This window comes from Homarus americanus, unplaced genomic scaffold, assembly GCF_018991925.1.
Source record: "Homarus americanus isolate GMGI-L3 unplaced genomic scaffold, GMGI_Hamer_2.0 scaffold24523, whole genome shotgun sequence".
NCBI classification, from domain to species: Eukaryota; Metazoa; Arthropoda; class Malacostraca; order Decapoda; family Nephropidae; genus Homarus; species Homarus americanus.
This window is the reverse complement of record NW_024744357.1, coordinates 4,975,994-5,000,971: the sequence shown is the minus strand read 5'-3', so window position 1 is coordinate 5,000,971 and position 24,978 is coordinate 4,975,994. Positions and strand designations below refer to the sequence as shown.

At 38.0% G+C, this 24,978-nt stretch overlaps 1 protein-coding gene across 4 annotated transcripts; it reads right to left on the bottom strand.

Moving 5' to 3' along the window:
• LOC121877890 (protein DDI1 homolog 2-like) lies at positions 1–22,698 on the bottom strand. Of its 4 annotated transcripts, none has more exons than XM_042383830.1 (8): positions 22,527–22,698; positions 20,616–20,793; positions 18,510–19,046; positions 7,935–8,051; positions 4,494–4,627; positions 3,899–4,019; positions 3,402–3,634; positions 1–2,633 (listed from the first exon to the last, which is right to left on the bottom strand). In XM_042383830.1, exons 1-8 carry the CDS (start codon positions 22,620–22,622, stop codon positions 2,391–2,393), a joined length of 1,659 nt encoding a protein of 552 aa, XP_042239764.1. In that variant the 5' UTR covers positions 22,623–22,698; the 3' UTR covers positions 1–2,390. The 4 variants fall into 4 exon arrangements, with proteins under 4 accessions (XP_042239764.1, XP_042239765.1, XP_042239766.1 ...); XM_042383831.1 differs by having other exon boundaries at positions 18,561–19,046; XM_042383832.1 differs by having other exon boundaries at positions 18,570–19,046.
• Between the last annotated feature and the right edge of the window lie 2,280 nt (positions 22,699–24,978).

Genomic DNA, 24,978 nt, shown 5'->3' with positions numbered 1-24,978 from the left:
TATCTAAATATTTGGGTTTATATTAACAAAAGCGATATTTACAATGGAGATGTTCATAGTTATGTAGTGTACTGTTTATGCCAATAGAGTAAAGCACCATCCACGAACCTTGCACACAAGTATAGCTCAATGAATCGACTGTAAAGAAATAAAAGTATCCTCAGATGCATGTTGTTACCCACCAATGAGCAGACTTTTGTAAATACTGTACAGTACTGAAGCTACCTCACACATCCCTTATGCTACCAAGGTATGTACAGTATAGTTGAAATGTAAAAAAAAATTCAGTACTTGTAAATCTATTTGCATAATTAACGAGGCTCTGTGAACATTTAGTAATTTGAAGTGAACCACAAAATATAAATAAACCAATATACTAACGATAAAAATGCAGAATTGTTATACTATACGTTTGATAAAAAATGCTGAAATAATCTACTTTGTTCTATTGTATAAAAAACTTAAATTTTTATAAGTAAAACCATGTTGAGCACGGGTGAAGAAGACAGTATAAATGTAAAAAGGGGGAGAGCACACTTGGCCTTACCATTTAGCATGTGACAGAATATGACAGCAGCCAGAGCTGTGGACGCTGGGCCCATTACCCTACCATTAGCAAATGCCATAAAGAACCAAAAGAGACTTGTACATAATCCTTGTAATGAATCACTAACATGAACCAGTAAAGAATATATACTGTACTCAATAATTTACAGCAATACATTAATATCCCTCAACTTCTGTGCACCTAAATTATTATTAACCAAAGTATTCATCAGTTCCGTACTACACTACATTTTTAACGACTTCACAAAAAGCGGCGATTGCAGGTTTTATTGCCATTCTGTCTCCAATTCCTCAATAGCTTGTGTTCTGGTAAATCCTATTTGTACAATTTCTTGAACGTCGGTATCTGAGAAGTTGTCTTGTTCGGATACGCCGTCCGTCGTGAAGCTGCAGCCTTGGGTGGTGGAGATGGTGATGGTGCGGAGGTGGACGATTTCTGTTCCTCTGCTGCTGAATAAATACACATTTTTTATCATTTAAATTCTTTGAGTACAAATAATTTTATATGGGACAATTATACCTTTTAAATGTTCTGAGTATACTGTAGTCAGTTCCCTATAATGTGTTATTTATAACATAAATTGGTTATAATGCATTAAAAGTATATAGTGAACACATTTAATACAACAAGGATGTGAAAAGGATATACTGTACAGTAATGCTATTGTGTAAACATAACTATGTCACACAAGTAGGAATAAGTGGGTGTGTGCAGCTGCCTGGGCATAGCATCACACAAGGTGGGATGCTGGCGAACACTTCTAGATGCTGCCCACGGAGGCTACTTGGTAATGAATTGAAATGATTTGGTACTGTATTTACCCTGAATAAATTCACAGTTAACATATGTGATCATAAGAAGTGAACTTGATGATTTCACTGCCCTGTATGACTGAGGTATTACTGATTCAGTGTAAACAACTTTATCTCCACTTCAGGTATATAAAGGTATGCTATTAGGCTAATTGCTGTTTTCCTTAATATAAATATAAAAAGTTTTGCTATATTGTACGATAAAACTGGTAATGAAACACTTGATATGGAATTGAGTCTTGACAGTTCCAGTAATGACAGGAAATTCAGACTTGGCAACCCAAGTTATATTACTCTATATACCTTAGTCTTTTTCCAGCCTGCCTACTCATCACATGTGTTATCACGGACTGTAATTTTTTACAAGTATATTCACATTTGGTATACTGTACTGTTGCTAGAAATAGTTTAAATTAAAAAGGATTTATCATTAAAAGTTGTTAAGAGAGTCACAGTCCAGCAATTTCATCATTTTCCCTCTTCACCATTCTTGACGGCTACTTTTCCGTCACTCACCAACATAGACTAACTAAAACACTGTTATTATAAAAGAACAAAAAATTAACAATAACATAACAAATTGTAAAGCAAAATGGCAGTCACGTTGGTGTTTTCCACCCTACGACCTCCTAACCCCTTAACTCCCATTGATTCAACTGTTAATACAATATTTTTCCATAAGGCGGTGTGCTTCAGGTACGCAACCATCACTTTATAGGAATAGTGACCGTACAGATCACTTAATACGAGACAATTATTCCATTTAAATATTCTGAGTACAGATGAAGGGAAATTGTACAAGTGTTTTTGCCATCTCCCTTGTGTTGCCTCTACACATATAGGGGGGCGGAGCAGGGAATCCTTAGCTGGCGTTTAAGGGTTAATACGTATTCAAAACTTAGAAGGACGATCTGCTTGTAATCTCTGCCTGTAATTACTCTTCATTCTATCTATACTATTTTCTTCCCTCCTCTCCTATTTATTGTTTGTAAACACAAACTCGCAATAAACTAACCCATATTTGTTCCGGAGGTTGAAGGATTGCCATCAGTATTTTTAGAGCTGGCCGCAAGAGCCTCCGCTAACACACGATCGTCCAACTCTTTGGCTGTCTTTTCAGACTCTTGCATAGCCTCTTCCTCGTCGGGTGATGTGAGTCGGGCAGAATCGGGTAGTTCACTCTCACCCAAGAAGTTCGTGACAGTTCCAGTCGTGCCAATGTGGAGTTTGTTGTTCTTTAAGTCAATGCACATCTGTGACCATAAAAAAAAAAAAATACATTGGTGATAAATTTTGTGTCATTGTATTGCTATCTTTCGTATAACTGAAGACTTGTAAATATCAAGTGTCTGGTGAACAATATACTATAAGCTTTAAAGTGGGGTGAGGAGAATGGAGATCTCATTAGGATTAGGAATCTCTGCTAATTCACCTGATGATTAAAAACCCCAACCTAACTCCCAATAATCATTAATCCCTTGAGTCAGAGGGACTTAGCTGGTACATCTTCTTATACCAAGCATCAAATCACCTGGTACATCCTTTAATCTCCACAACAGTAGGAAGAGCTGGGAGCAGGCTGACAATTGAGTGATGGGAGCATGTGCACACATGCATGTGCACACTCACACACACACACAGTCTCTATGTTGAAATGCCCTGTAGTATGACCTCCCCATCTAGTCATTATATATCATATTTGTATTATTTATGTTACTTGTATATTATTTGTCAATCAAGTGACCCATTCCCCAATTATGTAACTGTATATTTTCAGCCTTCCGGCTGCCATGCTCTTTCAATAAACCGTTAATAATTAATATATTATTACACACACACACCAATCCTTCCTTCATACACCACCTCCTCTGATATAGTGTTTAGTGACCACATCAGCCCCTCTGAACAAAGGAGTTTAGAGTGTGTAATCATCAGGTGAAATAAGCAGGAATTCATAATCTTCGGGTGATTCAAGAATGGAAACTGATATAAAAGAACACTAACAAGGTCATGACACTCACTTGGTGTCTCCTCAGCATGTCAAGTCCTAGAAGCATATCCACTGTCTGGTCTTCAAGTATACTGAAGGAGGACGCCAAGAAGTCATTCTCGATCTGTATCTGACTCATGTGGATGCGACCAATGATTTTCTGAGTGCCGACACCCTTGGCGATGCCTCCCCACCTTGTGTCCATCAGCCGCATGATGTTGCATCTCTCTGCACAAGCTTGTGACATGATGGTAGTCTGTGCACCTGGGTTGAAACATCACAATGAAACCACAAAAACATTAAAGCAATGTGAGTTATGATATTTAAACTATCATCATAGTGTAAATAATTCCTCACATGCCTCAGGGACAAAATGATTTAACATTCCAGATTTTAATATTAAAATCAACACAGAATCAACAGACTTGTGAGAATTACCGTAATGTGATATTATTGTACACTGCCAGTTACTTGTTTTATTTAAAATACCAGTACCTGAATTATGACAATGAAAAAAGTAGCACCAACCTGAGTCAATGAAAGACTTGACCTCGTGGCCGTTGACCTTACAGTTAATGTACAACATGTGAACTGTACCAAAACTCTCAGGGTTGTACTCCATGGCTGCCTCCATGTTGGCGTTGATATTCTGTGCAAAAAAATACATGGACAAAATACCTAAATTAGTAAGACGCGCCTAACATAAAAAAACTACATTTTAAAAACAAAGCACAGCTACAATTCTAAGCCAACAATATAAGTTCAATATCAAGTTAGTTTATGGCATCACCAGTGAGTCAACGCAGATATGAAATATGAGGACACTAGATCCTCTTACCATAGTTGAATTGAAACAGTTTATTTTGCCAGAAAAACATAGATACAGAGTGGATAATAATAACAATATTAATATGGCTGAGCCAGTTGAGAACCTGAGCTCTCCTGTAGGCACCTGATATATACTGTACATTTATCTCAAGGAAGTATTATGTTGAGGAGAACAAGTAATTAAGCTTTAAGTAAGACATGACAGACACTGCTTACCCAATCTCATTTACCACCACATTTCTCAACCTATACTGTACTACATTATCGCTATACTCAGTTCCCGTTAACCTCTCACCTCCTGTTGAATCTCGCTTGCAATAAGACGCTGGGCCTCCATGTCGAACGGGTCGGCGGCCAACAGCCTGATTCTCTGCTGTTCCCGGTTTCGTCTCATCTCCTGTTGTTCCCGGAGTACAGTTACAAAGTCATCTGCCGTACAAAGAACAGCATCAGTACCAGTGGTGATGATTGTGTGTGTGTGTGTGTGTGTGTGTGTGTGTGTGTGTGTGTGTGTCAGGAAATACTGCTATGTGGGGCATGGTAGATGGAAAGGTATGGGGAACATGAGAAAGAGAAGAAAGAGGAGAGAGAGATAGAGAGAGAGAACTACTGTATACACTGAAAATGAATTATCCGAGTCATAACCAGACAGAGGACAAACAAGTATATGTTGATGTCTAAACCACTGATACAAGATAATCATTAAAGTAGAAAAATTTGCTTCTGTATTTTTATGATAATTATGAGCTTTGAACATGAAAAGTTTAATAACACTATATGCAAATCTGACCAGGTGTGACAAATAACACAGAAGTGGAGAGTCATTATAAAAATTCCCGGAAAAGAAAAGAAACTCTATGAAGCAGAAACTAGTGAAACATTGTAGACTTAAGTACAGGTATCCTTAGCTTTACAGATGTTAGAGACAAGATAATTTGCTTATACAAATTTCCTAATTTAAGGAAAGTTACCCTCACTTATATGAATTTTGATCCAAGCAAAAATTCAAATCACACGCCTCCAGGAGTCAGCTGGAGGAGCCATCTTTGAGATATGCGCAGTGAAGTAATCTCACTCACTGATTATAACAACCCAACATCTACCTGTGTCTTGTGTTCTGCCATTCCTGACCCCTTGTGGTGAGCCCTCATTTCTTTGAATTTGAAGCTGATGTTGGTGGTGTGCTTATTAAGTGTTACAAGTAACATTGTTGCCACAGGTAGCAGGCAGCTAGCAAACAGGGAGGTACTACCGCCTGTGAAGATATTGGAAGCATAATGTGTTGTCTAATGGTAGACCCTGCTGCCATATGGCATCACGAAATTTGTGACCAAGTCCCAGGTTGCTGATCTGACTTTCTGCTTCATTTACACACAATTGCAGGGTCTCAATTGTTTCTCTTACTTTGACAACACAACATACCTATATCATTTCTCACTCTTGACCTTTTTTATTTTTTGTATTTATATATGGTTCTTTATTATTATTATTTTATCTTTTATTATAATTTTGATTTATTTCATTATTACAGTAGAACACTGATATAACACGAGATACGTTCCAAGAGAGGTCGCTTTAAACCGAATTCGCACTAAATCAAAGTGTTGTTTCAATGAAAAAATTTAGTTTGGTACTTGAGAGAAACACAAAATACTAAAACGACTGAGAGTCTACCCAGATGCACCTCAGCCCATCTCCTAGAATAAACAACACATTGTTTTTTGTAGTATTATGTTAAAAAAAACACGCATAAATCAACACAGCTAAAATTAAGGGACACGAAATGGTCTACTAGCGATTAGCTGATGTGAGAGGGTGGTCATGCTGGCGCCGCGCTCCACCTACCTCTTGTCTGACTCACCAAGCACTTTCACTTTCCTCTCAACTTAGTTTTTAATTACTTTGTGTTAACAAAAATAGATTTTCAATCAACTTTACTTAGGCAATTCATCCTCTGAAGATGCAGAGCCCAACTCGACCAGCTCATTATCCACATCACTATCCAAATTGGCGCCCCACACTTGAAGCACCATTTCCTAGCTGCAGTGCTTCCAGCACTTTGATTTTCTGCTCCAGTGTAATTGCTTGCCTTGATTTCTTGGTCTTTGGGGTAGTTAATGATGTACTGTAGTGGCTGGCCTCTTGGACATAGTGGCGATGGTTGATGCACGTGGTAGAAGGAGATAGTGTCACACAATATGTCCGTTCACTAGAGCGTCAGTACGAGAACTGAGGGTGTGGGAGGGTGGCGGGCAGCCGTGTAGTGTGCCCAGAGACGCGTTTAGCAGTAAACATTAGGAGCAAATTTAAAATAGTGTGTATTTCCATATGATGCGCCAGATTGACTCCCGTAAAATAGGAAAGATTCGCTTTAAATTAATACTTTGTACTTGATTGTGGGTGTCGATTTAAATCAATAATTTTAAATTGAATTGCTTTAAATCAACATTCTACTGTATTATTACACTGATATCTCCGTTAGCCGGAACAATTGGTGCAGAGCACTTCTGGGAATGAGAAATTTCCTGGTAACGAGACGACTCTATCAAAGCTGAAAAAAAATACCCCATCCCCGGAATTTTCCGGGTAACAGAAAATTGTTCTCTGAATTTCCAGAATATGCGCCCGATTTTCATCTCTCAAACCCGGAAAATGTCTCCCGCCATCTCCGGAATTTTCCGGGTATTGGGAAACTTTTCTCAGAATTTTTTGGAAAACGTGCCCCCCAGAAAATCGTTCCCAAAGACGGAATTTTCTGGAAAATTCTGGCTTTAAGAATGATTTTTCTGAGAAAATTTCAATTCCGGCTATCAGAGAGTTCCGGATTTGAGGGATTCTGGCTAATGGAGATATTACTATTATTATATCCTCCCCCCTAGTTACATACACACACACAATCCTTCATACATAATGTGCAGAAAAAAAACTATTATAAGGCCAAAAACAAAGGGAATAAACAATTCTTTGAGTGCGAGAGTTAGTACAATAAGTGGGGTGGCGGATAGCCCAGTTGCTAAGGGTTGGCACAGGCAGCGTCCTAGCTTGGTGAGTGTTGAGGCAGGACAGCTGTGTCTTATGCATATGGTGGCTGTGTTAAGCTTTCATTTAGCTTTTCCTTAATGGTGTTAACTGCCTATTTTCATCTATAGTTTTTTAATAATGTTTTTAATGTGTTCGGCAGTAAACTACAGTACAGGGTAGTTGTATAATATTTATCAATAATTAAGTAGGTTTTTTGTTGTTCGTGAACCAATTTAATGTTTTTGGGTATAATATTGGTGTTTTCTTGTCGTCTGGGAACCAAACTCTATTTTTCCCATTTGTTCTGTTAATTGAGATACGTACCTAAAAATCACCTAATGAATGGTTTTCAGGAACCTAACTCATTTGTTAAGTGAGGGATACCTGTACAAGAATCAATTATTCTTTGTTTCATAATTAAAAAGACATTACTACAGTAGTTTTAAGTCTTTTATAAAATGGAAAAGAGAATGAGAAAGAAAAGGCATAAAGCATGTAAAGTACAGTACGTAGTCAGCCTCAGTTTAGCTTCTCGATGAGATCACGAATACTCGAGGCACGAGGACCATAACAAAAATAATTGTTATATGATGCCCTCCGCCGAATACTTCATATTTGGCTAAATTTCATCCTGGGCAGCTGTACTGTGGTGCCAGAGCAAAGATATGAATCCTCTACTGTAAAGCCTTGAAGATGAAGACACTGGATAACTTACCCATCCCCCCACTGAGGAGAGACTCGGCTAACTTGGGGTTGTTGTGCCGCAGGAGGGCCAGCTGCTCGGGGTTGGCCAACAGCATGTCTCGTATCATGGCCGGGTCCTCCTGGTTTGCTACCCGTGGAAAATATTTATTATTGGTAATGCAATACAATGTTGCTAACAGAATTTGGTGCAAGAACAAGCATGCTTCCCCTATCTATGGAGTCATACCAATAATAAATGATAATATACAATGACTATACTGTACATTTATTCATTAACTACATGTAAGCTTCTGGCTATTGTTTATTACTATGTATGGTATTTTTAATTCAGAAAATCTTTTTAAAAACCAAAAGTGGACAACCTTGATCTTCCCCAAATATTTGTTCCACAAGAGAAATGAGTACAGCACGTAACATTTCATCATTAAAAGTATGATTGTTGATATCCATGCTCAGTCTCTAAGTTATCTTCTGTCTACAGTATATTACTGTACTAAATTATTGCCTCAATATAACCCCAATGCTATACTGTATACAGTACCGTATTAGTACAGTGTTTTATTACCTGTTTTAATACAAAATTTCTCCTCTTAAACACCAGCTGCTGACAAGGATCTTTCTACATGATCTTTTGTCTACACTTTACTTCCTTCTAACTTCCTCAGCAACTGTTACAATTTGCAGAAATTGACTAAGGCAGTTACTAAACGAGTTGTGATGTCACGTTGGTAAACACAAGGCCCTTTCTTTAAGTATTGTCATGCATTAGTTTAATATAATACTTTGAAGTTATTTTTCCATCTTAACCCCACCACTATTAACAGTTTATTTAGCTAATGTCATATGATTTTATTGAGCAGAGAGAGAACTCTGTACACAGGGTGGTTAAAGATATATTCAGTGTGAATAGGTAAATTGTCAGTAATACTGACTCCTAAGGTACTATATTCTGTTCATAGTGAGCAGGGGAAACATATTGCTTCAGTCTATTTAACAAAATTACAATTAAACTAAATATTAACACAGAAATTATAATCAGTCACACAATCTCTAATTTATGACAGTACAGTACTGTACTTATATATCATAAATGGCAACTACAGTAAAAAAACAAAAACAATATTTACCAACTACAGTACTGTATTCACATCATCATGCATACTGCATGACTAAACAAACACTGCACAACAATGTACGGTACAGTACTGTACATTATACCAGTTCAATATGTACATGCAAGCAATATAGATACTGTACACCAGTGGTTCCCAACCTTTTGTAGGCTCTCAGCCACATTTGTCATTGTAAATAGTATAGTGGAAGGCACCAAAACTTTGGATCTACATTCAATATATATATATATATATATATATATATATATATATATATATATATATATATATATATATATATATATATATATATATATATATATATATATATATATATATATATATATATATATATACGCAAGTATTTACGCGTTATGAAAAACCGCGTTAAGTGAACAACAGAACATATGGGATTAATTCCAATAGAGACTGGCCCGACCCCCAAACTCCACTTTTTGATGACACACAACTATGTTGTAGTAAAAATATTATCTTAACTTTATGATGGTATGCACACACAATTAATAATTAAGAGAAATATCAATAATATTAGGTTTTTTAACACTTACATTAGTAGAAAAGATGGCTGGGCACAAGGGGATGGGGGGTTGGTTCTGAGGCAGAGGTCAGATTATTGGCCCTCACCTGTATCACTTGTATCAATTGTATCACTATCCACCACAGAGGCTTGCAGGGCCTCTTTGTCAAACCCCTCAAAGGCCATATAAGTCCATATCCTCACTATAATTACCACTATCACTGACTTGGGCCAGCTGTGGTGGGTGGCGGGTGAAGAACTCGGTAATGTTTTGATGACTGGGCGACCTTGTGCGCATCGTGCCCGCGCTGCTTCCCGCGTATATGAGTAGATGAACCGCGTTAAGTGAAAGTTCGGTTCTGGCGAGGCACCGCGTATATGAGAAATCGCGTTAAGTGAAACCGCGTAAAGCGGGGTAATACTGTGTGTGTATATATATATATATATATATATATATATATATATATATATATATATATATATATATATATATATATATATATATATATATATATATATATATATATATATATATATATATATATATATATATATATATATATATATATATATATATATATATATATATATATATATATATATATATATATATATATATATATATATATATATATATATCCAGTATACAGTTACACAAGTCTAGCTCTCTCTCCCTGGGCCCAGTCTGTGGTAAATACACACATCCTGTACATGACTGATTCAGAACACACAAAGTTTCTCTCTAAAGTTGTATCAAGTTATTACATATTTTCACTCTGACAAAGAATCCCAATTATTTCAAAATTTTCTAATAAACCCTTGTGGACTCCATAATACGGGTCAGTGGGTGTGCCAACTACAGGTTGAATACCACTGCTGTACAGTATTATTTCTCATGCAAAACATCAAGTTAATCTTTTCACAGAGGACACCTGTCTTACAGTCTTTGCATATTATGTCAAAGTACAGTACTGTACAGTATATGCATGGATGGAGGGGTGGAGGGGTGGGTGGGTGGATAAATGGATGGATGCAGCAACTTTACCATTATATTAACAGTAAAACATTCAAAGAATGTATGTTCTGTAATATGTACAATAACACATTACACAAGCATGCTAAATGTATAAATATAATAAACAGAAGAGTAAAAGAAACTAAAGAAATTAAAAGCTGTTCAAAGAAGAGATAAAGAAGGAGGACCTACATATAACATCATGAGAGACAACACTACAATGCAGGAATGTGTATTGAACATTTATAGAGTTAACAAAGCAGGACACGGACTGGCTAACACTGATGGGTAGGGAAGGAAAGTTACCATAGACGCAGCCTTTCACCTGTTTACAGTCCATAGCAGAGACGACCTCCATAAGGGATGGGAACTTCATAGGTACGTAGATATGATAAATTGTTGGGATTTTAAAGAGAGTAGTGTGAGCCCTACTGGTGATACATAGATGGATCTGTACCTTCGTCACTGCTGGCAGTGCAACAGCAGACTGGGTGGATTTTCTTAACATTGGTCGTACAGCTTGGAGAGAGGAGAGTAGGTAACATGAAAGTTGAGAAAAGTATAATGTACAATCACCTCTTCTGCTGTTCCATGAACCCCGAGATTAAGATTCGTGAGCCCCAAGCAGTAGACACCAATGTATTATTTTGTCCATAAAGTTTTGGGTTCATGAGTCGGAATCTCAGAGATCATGGAACAGCAGAAGAGACAACAGGACTGTACATTACATTACAGATTTGTGCTCTTGTAAACACAGGACTGCCAAGCTGGTTAAGACGTCTGGAGAAAATGTACATGACGGTAATCATCACAAGCATGACTAAGAATACTATGCAGTACTCTATGTTGATGGCATAAACACAGACTGAGGTACAATGGAGGATGGGAATAATGGACTACTGCATGTACTATACAGAAGTGTGTACAGGTGAAAGAAGGTCAAGTATTCATGACTACTGACCAGTCAAGTGTTGTTCATATACAGTAGAGAAAATATGTACAATGATGATGGGAAACCAAACTGTATAAAGATTGTTTTACTGTACCGGTTTACCAAACACTAGAGTACTAATTAAAAAAAACAAACAGATTCACGGAGGATATTTTAATCCCTCTTTACAATGAGGACATGTTAGGGTGTCTAAACTGGCATAAGACTGTTTTAGTAACCTGTACTGGTGGGTCATGAAGACATCTGAATTTTTCCTTTCCTGTACAGTTTAATTAGATGAGAATGAGATTTATGTTGTAGACTAAGTTTGAGTTATAGCTATTTATTATATTGTACAGTTGTTTGTAATGATATGATGTTCTTTTAGTAATTTGTTTACTGTAGTAGTTTTACAGTATAATCTTGACTTATTAAAATTTTTATTTAAACGTTTATATTGCAGCTACAGTAGTTATATTACTATCATTATTCTTTACTGTATGTTGCCACTCACTGATATAATGTTTACTCTATTAAAAATAATATAATGATAGATTAATGAACAAAGCTTGAATAAGATGTTTCTTGATATTTATTATTTTTTTTATTATCTATTCTCTATGTAGTGACTGTGTGGGTGCCGTCCTAAACTTGTGCACAGCTGCGTGCGAGGACGTAATAGCTCCAATGTTTTCGCCTGGGACGGATTTAGTTTCACCCACTGCAAAAATCTTAAAACAAACAGTATAAAGAAAAATTTATTCTCACGGTTTTTAGATACGGGTAAATACTTTTTATGAGGTAAGAATGTATTTGTCTTCTATAGAATAATTAGCCTAAAGCTGCTGGTTAACGTGAATGACTGTCATCGAGTATTATTGCTAATTCTGTGGGGCACTGGGTCAGTAAGAGGCTGTGATGTACAGTACTGTGTTACTTTCTTATTTATTTTATTGGCAATTTTTGTCGTTTTTATACAGTTCTCTTTATTCTTCCACTGTGCACCAGAATGAGGTTGTGTTTAGTAAGTCTTGTACACTATATAATCTTTTAATCCTTTCATTCAGGTTATGTACAGTAAACCAACATATACACAAGTTACGTACAGTACAGTACACCAATATACACACAGGTTATGTACAGTACAGTACACCAACATACACACAAGTTATGTACAGTACACCAACATACACAAAGGTTCCAAAAACAACATTATGTGAACTCTGACTCGCAGATAAGACTCCTTAACACAAGTGAGGAAAAGCTCAGCTGGGTATATTCTAAAACGGAATCCAAATATTGTACACACAAGGGCGACAAAGAGTCTTGGTCATCAGGGGCATGAGTGATGAGGGTTTCATACTCGAGCTGGGTGGGAGGGGGGTGAAACTACTAGAGGGCATGGCAGAATTTTATCTCAGTCAGTCAATTAAGAAAGGGTTTCATAGAGTCGATTTAAAGCAACTAAAAAAACTTAAGATGTACAAATTCCTAGTCCATCACTTGTTATTCTTATGAAGTTAGTTTTTATTGTGGCCAACCACAGCAACTCTCTTTCCTGAGATAGTGTATGTCCTAGATGGAGGCCTTTGAGAATTAGTAAGATTTATGATGCACTACTGTAGTGAATACCAGGTACAGTACTGTAAATGCTGAAACAAAATATAAACCCAATGCTGTCTCTCAGTGGAGCTTTAACTATGACAAAAGAATCAAAGGAGTGACATCAAGTGATGGCAGGTAACACGCTTCAAAACTGTAGAAAAATGACTTAATTCCTTTACAATAGACATCATTCAATACGCAACACACGTATTGAACTGTTTTTAAAATTGCTACTTGGTTTATAGACTGCACATCAAATACCTATTCTGTAAAACTTTACCATATGCAGATTGAATGAGTATAAACAATATTTTAGAAAATCATGCCACAGGACATACTGTACATTATGTTTCTCCAGGAAATTCCCCAAATAATGTTTAATAGACACTTAGAAAGGTGTAGCTAAGGGTTAAAGATCCCAGTGAAGTAATATCTGTTATAGCAGCCAGGTTAACTCTGCTACTGTACATGGGTACCTAATGTCTCCAGATCTACTCTACATGTATAAGAGCAGTATTAGTATCACCGGAAGAATCTGCACCCCAGCTTATTTCACCTAAAGATTAACACCCCAATGTTAACCCAACCTCATCTCCCCATCTAGTGTTACGGTGGTTAATCTTGAAGTAAATTAAGTTGGGGTGGAGATTCTTCTGGTGATTCATATTATCTATCAGTCTTTTGTCTGTTCAGGCCAGAAAGAAAATGAAAACTAGCGAGCACTGAGAGTTGTAGTGATCCAAACATCCAGTATAACGAGCTGTTACAAGAGAAGCTGTCCCAGTACTAGGTGGCGATTTAGTACTTGTGGCATGCTGCCAAAGCTCCCTTATTACATGCATACCTGTGTACAGTACTGTTTGTGTCTGGGGTCTAGGATTATATATACTCCTCGGACTTGTGATTTTTATATCAGATTTAGTCTCTAGGGGAGCCAGAAAGTTGTGGAGAAGAGTTTTCCATAGAATATGTTAAAATCAAAGGTGAGATTGACTTGCCTTCTCAACATGTGCTTTGGTGGCCATTTTGATGAAAACCAAACTGCTCATATAGGAAGAGCTGTGACTGGCTGCAGATGTTTTGCACTGACCAGTGATAAGTAGTGTGCATATATGTACAGTTTTGAGTTGCCGGGATCAGCCAAAGTCTGTAGATGTGCAAAAATTACAAATTCTTCGCTGCATTTAAGATTTCCTGCACCAACACTACACCTACACAAAACTATGAGGAATATAACAAAATTATAAGTGAATAAATTACAGGTGCAGTATTCTGACTCACCACAACCAACATAAAAGATGACCCAGCAAAATGAAGTCAAGTCAAGTCTAATGTACTGTACTCTGAATGTGTTTGTGAAGAGTAAATCCTAACCTTTTCCTGAAGAAATTTTTATCATACAGTTGTGTATGTAGTCTACTTTCAGTGAATGTGATCAGGTACAGAAGTCTGGTGCTGTCCAACTCCAGGCCAAGTCTTATCTTGAAATAGTCAATGTCTATGTACATTCGCTCCAAAAAGTATCTTTAAAATTTTGCACTAGACAATATGACACAACAGACGAAAGATTTTGACAACCCTAGCGAGCCAATTGGAGTCACAGTGTTCATTTTGAAATTCATTGGATCACTCCATAAAGATACTTTTTGGTTGGAGTGTGTGTACAAAAGTTTGAACTTGTGTCAGTTCAAATTTACCTTTAATGTACAGTCTCACCCAAAAGTTTGTTAACTCTCCCAGCCCAAGTTGTTGCTGCACTGCCTGCTTCAGATGTATGAGCTTGAGTCTGTTACTTCGAACATTTAGATTCATTATATCGGTGTCATGTTCTGGTTGGTACTGAGACAGTTTCAAACATCTGAAGCAGACAGTACAGCAACAGCTGGCTGGGAGAGTTAACCAACTTTTGGGTGAGACCGTACAGGCCTAACATATTAAATGAATATATACATACACTTTACATTACCTCCCTCCCTTTCCTTACACCCATCTCCCTTAATCTTTTGTCAGACAGATAGACATTAACCTAAACACACAGACAAGACAAGACCCAGTTCTGTACATTCACCCTAACACCAACCTCATCTCTGCTGCCTCAACACAGAATTTAAGTACAGTTTTATGCATAGTCCTCAAAAGTTACTTCTAAATCTATACCGTACAGTATTCCATTTACAAAAATACCTTGCCAGCCTTCTCTTGTGGTAAAAAAAAAAATAAATCTAGATAATACAGTAGGGGTGAACATTTCCGATATAAATTGACAATATCTTTTATAGAATGTCCTTCCTTTTTCTTCCTGAACTGAACTCTACGTGTGAGAACTATTTACCATCAACAACCAATAGATGTACACCACTGCCACTTTTCAACGACGCTAAAGTCATTCAGCCCGCCCCCCCTCCCCCAGCAAAAAAAAAAAAAACCTGTACAATGCAGTTTCTCGATTATATTTCACATCCAATTTGGTATAAAACAAAATTTCTGGATAACAATTTGCGCATATTGTGGTACAGTATAAAACTTATTACTCTACATACTTGGAAGACTTGACTTCTGACAAAGATTTATAGCTTGTGTCGTGGACTCATGTGCGGCGATGGCAAAATCAATATTAACGTGAAGTTCCATCAATAAACACAAAACACTGAAGATGCACAAGGGGAAAAATTCAGGGATATTATAAGAAAAGGTCCCCAAATAACTTGAGATGTAAATAAACCCAACCTATGAAGAAAGGCCTGATTTATGGTTTCATTTTGGTAGTTTCTCCCACATAAAATCCCAACAACAAATCTGGAAAGAATAATAGGTAGTTGAGGAGGGAATAACAGGGAGTCTAGGGGAATAATAAAGAGCCAGGAGGAAAGTTACAGGATCTAAGAGGTATTAAATGGGGGAGGGGGTAATTTATCAGAGCCTTCACAATCTGCTCCTATAAGTGTACAAGTCAACTACTAAAGTCCGTTCGCTTCTCTCTTCCCGAACCACAAACCATTAGATTCAGACTCGTGAATCCCAAGCATCAATGGAGAGAATAATGTATCAGTCTATGGCTTTGGGTTCACGAGTCTAAATATTGGGGTTCGTGGTTCAGGGGAGAGAGAGAGAGAGACAAATGGACTTTTGTAGTGGAGGGGAAGAATATCACAAGCCTTTGGATTCTGCTCCTGTAAGTGCAACAACTACTGAAGAAGTGAGGAAGCCAAGTCTGGTGGCTCTGTGTCTGTATTTTATCAAGGCATTCAAGTACTCGTGATCTTGATGATATACTCGGTAAGTATCAAAACAAGTAAGTTGGATAAAACAAACAAAATTAAGTTCACTTAAGCCGGATCAAATACATCTCGTGCTGGATATTCCACTACGTAATTAAACACAGCAAACTAAAACCCAATATTTTTGTTACAAGCTGTCAATTTTTGAAACAACATAAAGTTTAGAAAGAAATCAAAGTACTAGATATTATCTCTATGGGTATAAACAACAGCAAAACAAAAGACTGACTACGGCACTTATCAATACATGCAACAACCAACATGACTCAAAAGTTAGTACAATGGAATTTTAACTAGTGATAACCTGCATGATAAGTGATGACATACGACCCTCTGATCTCCCATAACCCCGAGGGAATGTGATAAAGTTACTTTTACAAGATGCTGTTACCTCACAAAATTCAAAATGTGGATTGACCCTGGAAATCCCATTCTATAACCGGATCGGGACAAGAAGACCTTTTGTACTGTATTGCAGCCGTCAAGTCTGTCGCTGATTGACCCACATTAACACTCAACACTGCTGTCTGGTATTGTACTCATCAAACATTTGCCAAAACCTTGTTGCCTTGACAATAACTAATGAACCTTACAGTAGTATAGGTATTACTGAAGGCTGCGTGGTGGAGTCTTGGCACCAGTAACCCCCACAGTCTCACCACCACTGTTTGTCACTCATCACACCACATTTACAGGACCCAGAACTACTCCCCACAACAGACCCACTGGGAGAATGGATACAATCTGAATCCCTTTGTTCTGATTCTCTTATGGATATTCAGAATTAATCCAGCTATCATAACCTTGAGATGCTCCATGGAAACTCAAGAACCTGCAACCAACAAGAAGAAAGGAGACACGAATATAAAGTTGTAATCCCTAGCTACTGTGACTAGGAACCCAAAGGAGGAGGCACAAGACCCCTACAATAAATAATAAGATATAAACCTTACAAATTCCCCCAATGCCAAAAGCCTCGTAGAACTTCCTGGCTGAGGCAATCATATATGCTACGAAAGTATGAGGTTAAAAATTAAGTTCCTAAAAATTCCAAATAAGGAAATATACCACCAATGATGTTGAAACAGAAGGGGATCCCAAGTCAACACACAATGAACCTAAAGAAGGGTTTTTGACTCATCTGTGGAGTACAAGAAAGAGTGCGATATATACCCATTAACCAACATGTATTAGGTGTGAGCCCATAACCTGTAGGGGCGAATTCCTGAAGTAATATAGCATAGTACTGTGCCCAAAATAGGGATCATGGAACCCTAATATCAGCATCAAACCAGACAATCTCATTCTACAGACCAAACAACCATCTAGTTAACAAATATAGTTCCCTGAGGATGGATCAAGTTACTTATAGTGCACCATCCAACTGAGCTCCCTATGACAGTGTAGTTAAGACCATCACCAACTAACTACCTACCAGCTGAACAAGATAGTGGATCATTACCTCAGATGATGCAATGATTACAACTGAAAACAAATACTGGTAGACTGGAATATGGGTTACAATGCTGGTAATGCAAGAAATGTGTAATGCAGCAGCAGTTTTTCTCCTGGTGGTGACAGCAAGAGGTAACTGCACTAACTAACTAACTGTAGTAATGACAATGGAGCAGCCAGACCTATGATTGGACAGATGCTTAGTAAGAGGAATTCAATATGACCAATGACAAACAAGAGAAGGCAAGGTTGTTGAGACTACTGTGGTGCCAAGACTTGTCACTTCTCAGCCTCCAGTGGTAGAATAATTGTAGCCTCTAAGCCCCCCCCCTGAATAAGGTCTAAAGTTTTGAGGTCATGATTTCATTTCTTGCTTAGTACACATACCAGCTGGCTATGTCTAGGGTTAACCTGGGTCATCAAACTACAGACTTAATGGTGGGTACAATATGTGAGTCTCCTTGGACAAGGGTGAGGTTATAAAATTACACATCAAAATACCCGTTAAGAAATGCACCTGGTAAAGTGGTTCCTCCAACTATTTAATACCAAGTGCAAGTCAAGGAACAATGGGTCCAGTCATCAATTTGCAGTGTTGTAAGCACTCAGAGTCATTGGTGAGGAAGGCACACACTGACACACTGTTCCCACCTGCACTGCCTAGGCCCAAGTCCCAATCATCACCCTGCTGCTCTTCCTCACCCTCCTGACCTGCCACCTGGCCTTCATTATTATCCGCCGACGAGGTCTGACCCATGGCCGCTGATGGGGTCTGACCCACGGCCGCTGATGGGGTCTGACCCACGGCTGCTGATGGGGTCTGACCCAAGGCTGCCGATGGGGTCTGACCCAAGGCCGCCGATGGGGTCTGACCCACGGCCGCCGATGGGGTCTGATCCACGGCTGCCGATGGGTTCTGACCCACGGCTGCCGATGGGTTCTGACCCACGGCTGCCGATGGGTTCTGACCCACGACTGCCGATGGGTTCTGACCCACGGCTGCCGATGGGTTCTGACCCACGGCTGCCGATGGGGTTTGACCCACGGCCGCCGATGGGGTCTGACCCACGGCCGCCGACGGGGTCTGACCCACGGCTGCCGACAGGCTCTGACCCATGGCTGCCGATGACGAGCTGCTCCGACGCACTCCCGGCAGTTGAATTCCGCTGAAGTCAATCTGGCCAATTTCTGTTCCAAACCAAATTTAGGGTACAACACATAAGCTGCCATGTTCCAGTGTCTGGACTCTGAAGTAAACATTAAATCAATGCATCTTTTTTTTATAGCAAACTTATTATTTAGTAAGAACATTCATGAGGGAAGTATTATGGTTGTTGTCTGACAGTTTATAAATGGGAAACTTACTCCTAAATCAAGCAGGAGAGAGAGTGTAATCTCACACTGTCTATCAGGGAACAAATAACTGCTGTCCCTCAAAACCACAAATGTCAGGAGAAAATATATAAATAATTTTCAAATAAACAAAAGAGCAATGATACAAATCTGTTTTATACCATCAACTTAATTTAAATTGACACTTAAACCTCTTCACTGTCTTATAAGGCTGATGAATTATTAACATGGCTTTGGTTTGTTAGATGACAGCATCACTCAAGCGTTAGAACAAGCACTCCAGTCCCTCCTGCAAGTTTCTTACGACATCTTCCCATTCATTAAGGTTAGCTCTTCACCTTACATTACCCATTCTTGACCACTACTCCCCCAAAGCTGACCTTATCCATTCTACATCCCAAACAATGAACAAAATCTTCCTTTATTCACAGCTTCCAGGCCATCTCGATCCAAGCAAATACTACTACGATAATTTAATCCCATCTATTCCTCACACATAAAACTTTTTGCACTCTTGGATGCATTCAACTTCAAGTCCACTTCCTTCATATTATGCCAAATTAATTAACCATTCTCCTCAAACAGCTTACATGGATGAAATGTTATCATCTAACATCAATGCTGTGTCACCTTGGTACAGCATTACCCAACAGTGCCCGATCCTCATCCTTTACACAGTTCCAAATATAGCTACATGTACCCTGAGAGGCTAGGGCAGTGAGGAATTGTAATTTTCAAGGGACAGGACAAAATGATCAGTGTTAGCAAGTCTGTACCTAATTCTTGTCCCTGTACTGTGTTAGACCTCTAAAATGAAGTTCATTCACTATTGATAAAAAAAAAGAAAAGAAAATACCCAATTTATAATTTCAGATTAATATTGAGCCAAAAGAAACAAGTAAGAAAAGATAGGGAAAATAACACCAATTCTACAGTTTGTATGAGTGAAGTATTACAGACCTCAAACTCATGACATTCCCTGGTAGTATTTATGTAGCTACACGCAATAATAATAAAATAATAAGATGATAGTAAACAAATGAAAACAATCACCCATTTGCTCTTCCTATCTATGACCAACATAATCTTTCCTGAATACAGACCCGGTATATACAGTACAGTACACACTTAAGTCAACATTTGTACCACACTCTTTATGTACACAATTATAAAAGCAAATGTACGAGCTTTCTAAAACAAACTTATGGTCTGCTTAATGCTAAGACAACATTCACACAATACTGTAGTCCACTGCTCTGCCTACCCCACCACAGGCAAGCTACATGTAACTCTCTCCTTCAATTAATATGCTGCCTTCAGCCTTATGTACAAGCCCGTGTGGTAAAGCGCACTTCATATGCTCATTCATTCCAAATAAAATTACTTTAGCGATATCTTCAGTACCTGAGGGGAGAGATCGCTGCGGCCTCCTCTGCTGCGCCGGCTGCTGTTGTGCCATGCCGGTTCTGCAGATCATTATAATATCTCCGTCCTTCACGCCAAAATCCTTTAGGCTTTTCTGGTTGTCTGTGAGCTGCCGAGCGTTGAACAACACCATCATTTCCGCTACGGGGATCCCAACCTGTGTAAAATACAGTACACTACGATGCATTCCAACATGAAATGAATATCGAGTTTGATCACATAAAGATTAGATCCACAGCTTATTTCAACTATTAGACTAAGTGCTGTAATGCTAATTTGACCTGACCTAACCCCACCAGGTAGTAAGAGGGGGTTTAATCATCATGTGAAGAGCTGGGGTTCATCTTCAAGTGATCCATTTAGCCTAAGTTTAAACTACAAATATAAGGTTAATTTCCCACAATTTTATTCCTATATTAGGTTAATATGGAGGACTACACAGCAGCTCCCCCCCCCGTCTCAGTAACAGTAAGTTCGCACTCGGCAAGTGTTAAGATATGCTAGGTTAGTTTAAGGTTAGGTTAGGTTAACTTGAACTTTTAAATAAACACTACTTAACACATTTGCAATGTCCATTATTAAACACAGTGAAATTACCGCATTTTAAAATAAATTTTCAAAGAAAAATCAGCGACTGTGAAGTTGTAAATAATTACTGTATATTATTTTTTATAAGAAACTTCAACAAGGTTACGCCTGTGTTCACAAGTTAAGAAATAAACAATAATCTCACTGTGCGTGTTTGGTACGATTTATAGTGGATTGAATTTGCTCATTTTTTTTCTAGTGACGCTGTTTGGACGATAGTAAGTAAGAAAATCAAAACAACAATGCCCAGGTTAGCAAGTTAGGCAAGGTGGTAAAATTATCATTTTGGTCATGCATCTATTTGGAAGTCATTCGAAACACACACACACTAAAAAACAATGGAAAAACATAATTTCAACCTAACTTAACCTAAATTTAAAATCCTAAAATTCGCTGCATGACAAAAACTATAACATTACCAGTAAGGTTAAGTGAGGTTAGGTTCTACGCATTCTCACTTCCATTGTCGTGTTCAATATCATGCAAATAGTATCTAAAAAAAATTCTGGTTCAATTCCATAAGTTATTTATGATGCTAACTGTCTCCTTCACCTTTACCAACAAAATATGGTTAATATATAGGACTAACCCGCCAGGGCTGCATAGCGCCGACGCGGCCGTATCGTCTTCCGTCCAGAAAATGCCTCAAATTTCACCATATCATAGTAAGTTATTTCTGTTTAATTTACCGGGGAAGTTAGGTAAGGTTAGGTTAGGTTAGGTTAGGTTAGGTTAGGTTAGGTTAGGTAAGGTAAGGTTAGGTAAAGTTTGGTCTTTTCTCCGTACCCACAAATATTAAGCAGCGTTTATTTTAGAAATATCCCTTTTTAATGTATTTCCACAAACAACTGTCCACTATAATATAACAATAAAAAACCCAGAGTTTCTATAATTGTTTTTAATAAATTTCGATAGCGGATTAGTCCTATATAATTACCCAAAATATCATAAATTAAATTTTCCCTCCCCCCCAAAAAAACAGAAATGCTCTTAAATACACATATTCCATTACCTTCCCATATAATAACTAGATAGACAAAGTTAAATAGATAAATATTCACACAATAAACATTCTTACAGGAGTACACATGTATATAGAAGTTAATGAACAGGAAATCAAATTAACAAAGAAAAAATTCCAAAAGCTTGTTAAATACAGAAATATCATATTATAAATGTAAAAAACCTTCTTAAATATCCTCAGTCCTTTGTTAGATAGAGAAAAAGTTACCTATGACGCATATAATACATAAGACACACATAAAAGTTAACCCCACATTACTTCCCTCCTCCTTCTCTCACCTCCATTTCACATAAAGCTTTAAAATTCTCAAGTTCTAAATCATCAGCAACTTCAAGTGGTATTATGTTGGTATCGGTATTCACAGATATACGCATTGTGGTAGGTGTTATATGTGGTAGAGTGAAGAGACAGTAATGACGCCACTCCCTTCCCCCTGGTCAGCCAACACTACTGAACACCGAAAACAACTCTAGTATACTCTTAAACTTAAATTTTTTGTATAAACTTTAATATATATTTTTTGAGTCTTATTACATATCTAGATGATTTCAATCTTAAAATTTTATATATATGTATCTATTGTGGATTTAAAATGATTAGAATAAGATACTGAACAATATAAATATTTGATACTGTTCTTTTCTTTTATACACAAAATTACTCATAACTTTTATATATATAGAATAAAATAGTAATATTTAATTATATTTATGTAATTATAATAAGTTTACACATTATCACTGAGTCATTTTACGCACTCTAATTGCTTTGTTCTGGGTGTATTGTACCCGACCCTCAGAAATAAACTGTAAATTATTATTAGTACTTGTATCATTATTATTAAAAGTGAACTCATTAGGTTATTAAATACATATCCAGTATAAAGTGGATTAGTACAATAGATAATATAACACAATGATGATAATATTAAAAAAAAAATGCGTACATCTTCCTTTATACAAGTTTAGTCTCTAACTTAGCCTAACCTACTCACAGCAATATTATTTAACGTCCATTAAATACGATACCACCTATAAGCCACATTATTAACCGGACTACAGATATATTTGATAATATTCTGTAATATCGACAATTTATACCGAGATTTTGTCAAGGCTTTCGACAGTGTACCCCATGAAGGGCTGAAAATTAAACTGGAAGGGTACGGGATTCGGGGAAATGACCTAGCGTGGATAGAAGACTTTCTCCATGACCACAAGCAGTGTGTGGTGATTAATGGCACGAAATCATCATGTGTACCCGTCACAAGAGGGGTACCACAGGGCAGTGTACTGGGCCCGCTGTTGTTTGTTTGTTTCATAAATGACATGCCTGACGTTGTACATTCCTCCATACAAATGTTTGCGGATGATGCCAAGTTATTTCGGGAAATTAAGAACCAATGTGAAAAGGACCTAGGTGTGTATGTTGATAATGAGCTGAAGTTCTCGGGCCATTGCGAGAAGGTGAATCAAGCAACTAAATTATTAGGTCTTATAAGATCGTTCAGGTATGTAGACGGTCCGTCCCTCGTATCGATCTTCAAGAGTGAAGTGCTTCCCCGCCTGGAGTAATGTCACCCCGTCTGGTCCCCGAGATGTACTAGGGACTGTCAGTTGATTGAAAATGTTCAAAGGAGGGCCACCAGACTGGTGCCTGCACTACGGTACCTCATCTATCCTCAGAGTTTATAGCACCTGAAATTGCCTAGCTTATACTACAGACGAACAAGGGGGGGGGACCTAATTAAGGTGTATAAACATTTCAAAGGGCACTACTCAGTCGAGTGTCCTTACCTGGAGCTGGCAGACGCTCGCCCCACAAGGGGTCACAGCTCAAGGTTGAAGAAGCAGCAAGTCCAGAAAACTGTGAGGGGTAACTTTTCGGAGTGAGAGTTGTGAACTCTTGGAACAATCTGCCAGTGTTTTGACGGCACCGAGTGTGAGCTCTTTTAAGACCAGACTTGATAAGCACTGGAGCAGGCTCAGATACATTCAGGAGTCAGTTCATGCCCAGTACTTGCCAACAGTGCGTAACAGAGACGTGATCGATCGCCCAAGCGAATAAAAGCAAAAAAGTAAAAGTAATATAGAGTGCATATAAATATTACTTCAGGTACCCCTAAATATTTTCTTTCGTGATATTATCAAAGAAAACTGCCTATTACATGGCTAACTATAAAGGTTTACAGTTTACTGTACTAATAATACGTGTTTGTCATTGTTTGTCTTGCTGAGCATTATCTTCAGTTGTATTCTATCATTTTCCTTTTATATTTTATTCACTCGTCAGGTCACCTATCGTCAGTCAGTTAGTTCTGTTACACACCGTTGGTAAGAGGTGTACCTGTAGTGCTTCATGTTAACCCTGTAGTTAACGAGTGTGAAAGAGAATTGTAGAATTTTTATCATGCTTTATTGAACACAACACGAGTACACGTCATTGAGGCAAATAAATTAGTCAACTTAAATAGTTGTTAAGTCAGGTAAATCCGGCTGGTATAGTGGAGAGGCAGCTGTAGGTGAGGCGAGAAGCTGATAAGTGATAACTTAACCAAAGAACCAGAGGAAGGTGATAGAGGAGCCGGTGGGGACGGTGAGAGTCGTGCTCCAGCACCTGGCGATGACGCAGAAGAGGCAGCGTCTGAATGTCACGTTCACCTGTCGCTTCCTCACCTCCACCTCCTTCACCAGTTTGAAACACTACTAAGAGTACACCAACCAGATATTG

Bases quoted from the DNA above. Each gene is read 5' to 3' on its own strand.
- LOC121877890 (XM_042383830.1), bottom strand. From the start codon at position 22,622: ATGCGTATATCTGTGAATACCGATACCAACATAATACCACTTGAAGTT. The intron at 20,794-22,526 runs GTGAGAGAAGGA...TATTTTACACAG, and splicing joins AAGCTTTATGTGAAATGGAG to GTTGGGATCCCCGTAGCGGA. The intron at 4,628-7,934 runs GTAAGTTATCCA...TTTGTACGGCAG, and splicing joins TCTCCTCAGTGGGGGGATGG to ATGACTTTGTAACTGTACTC.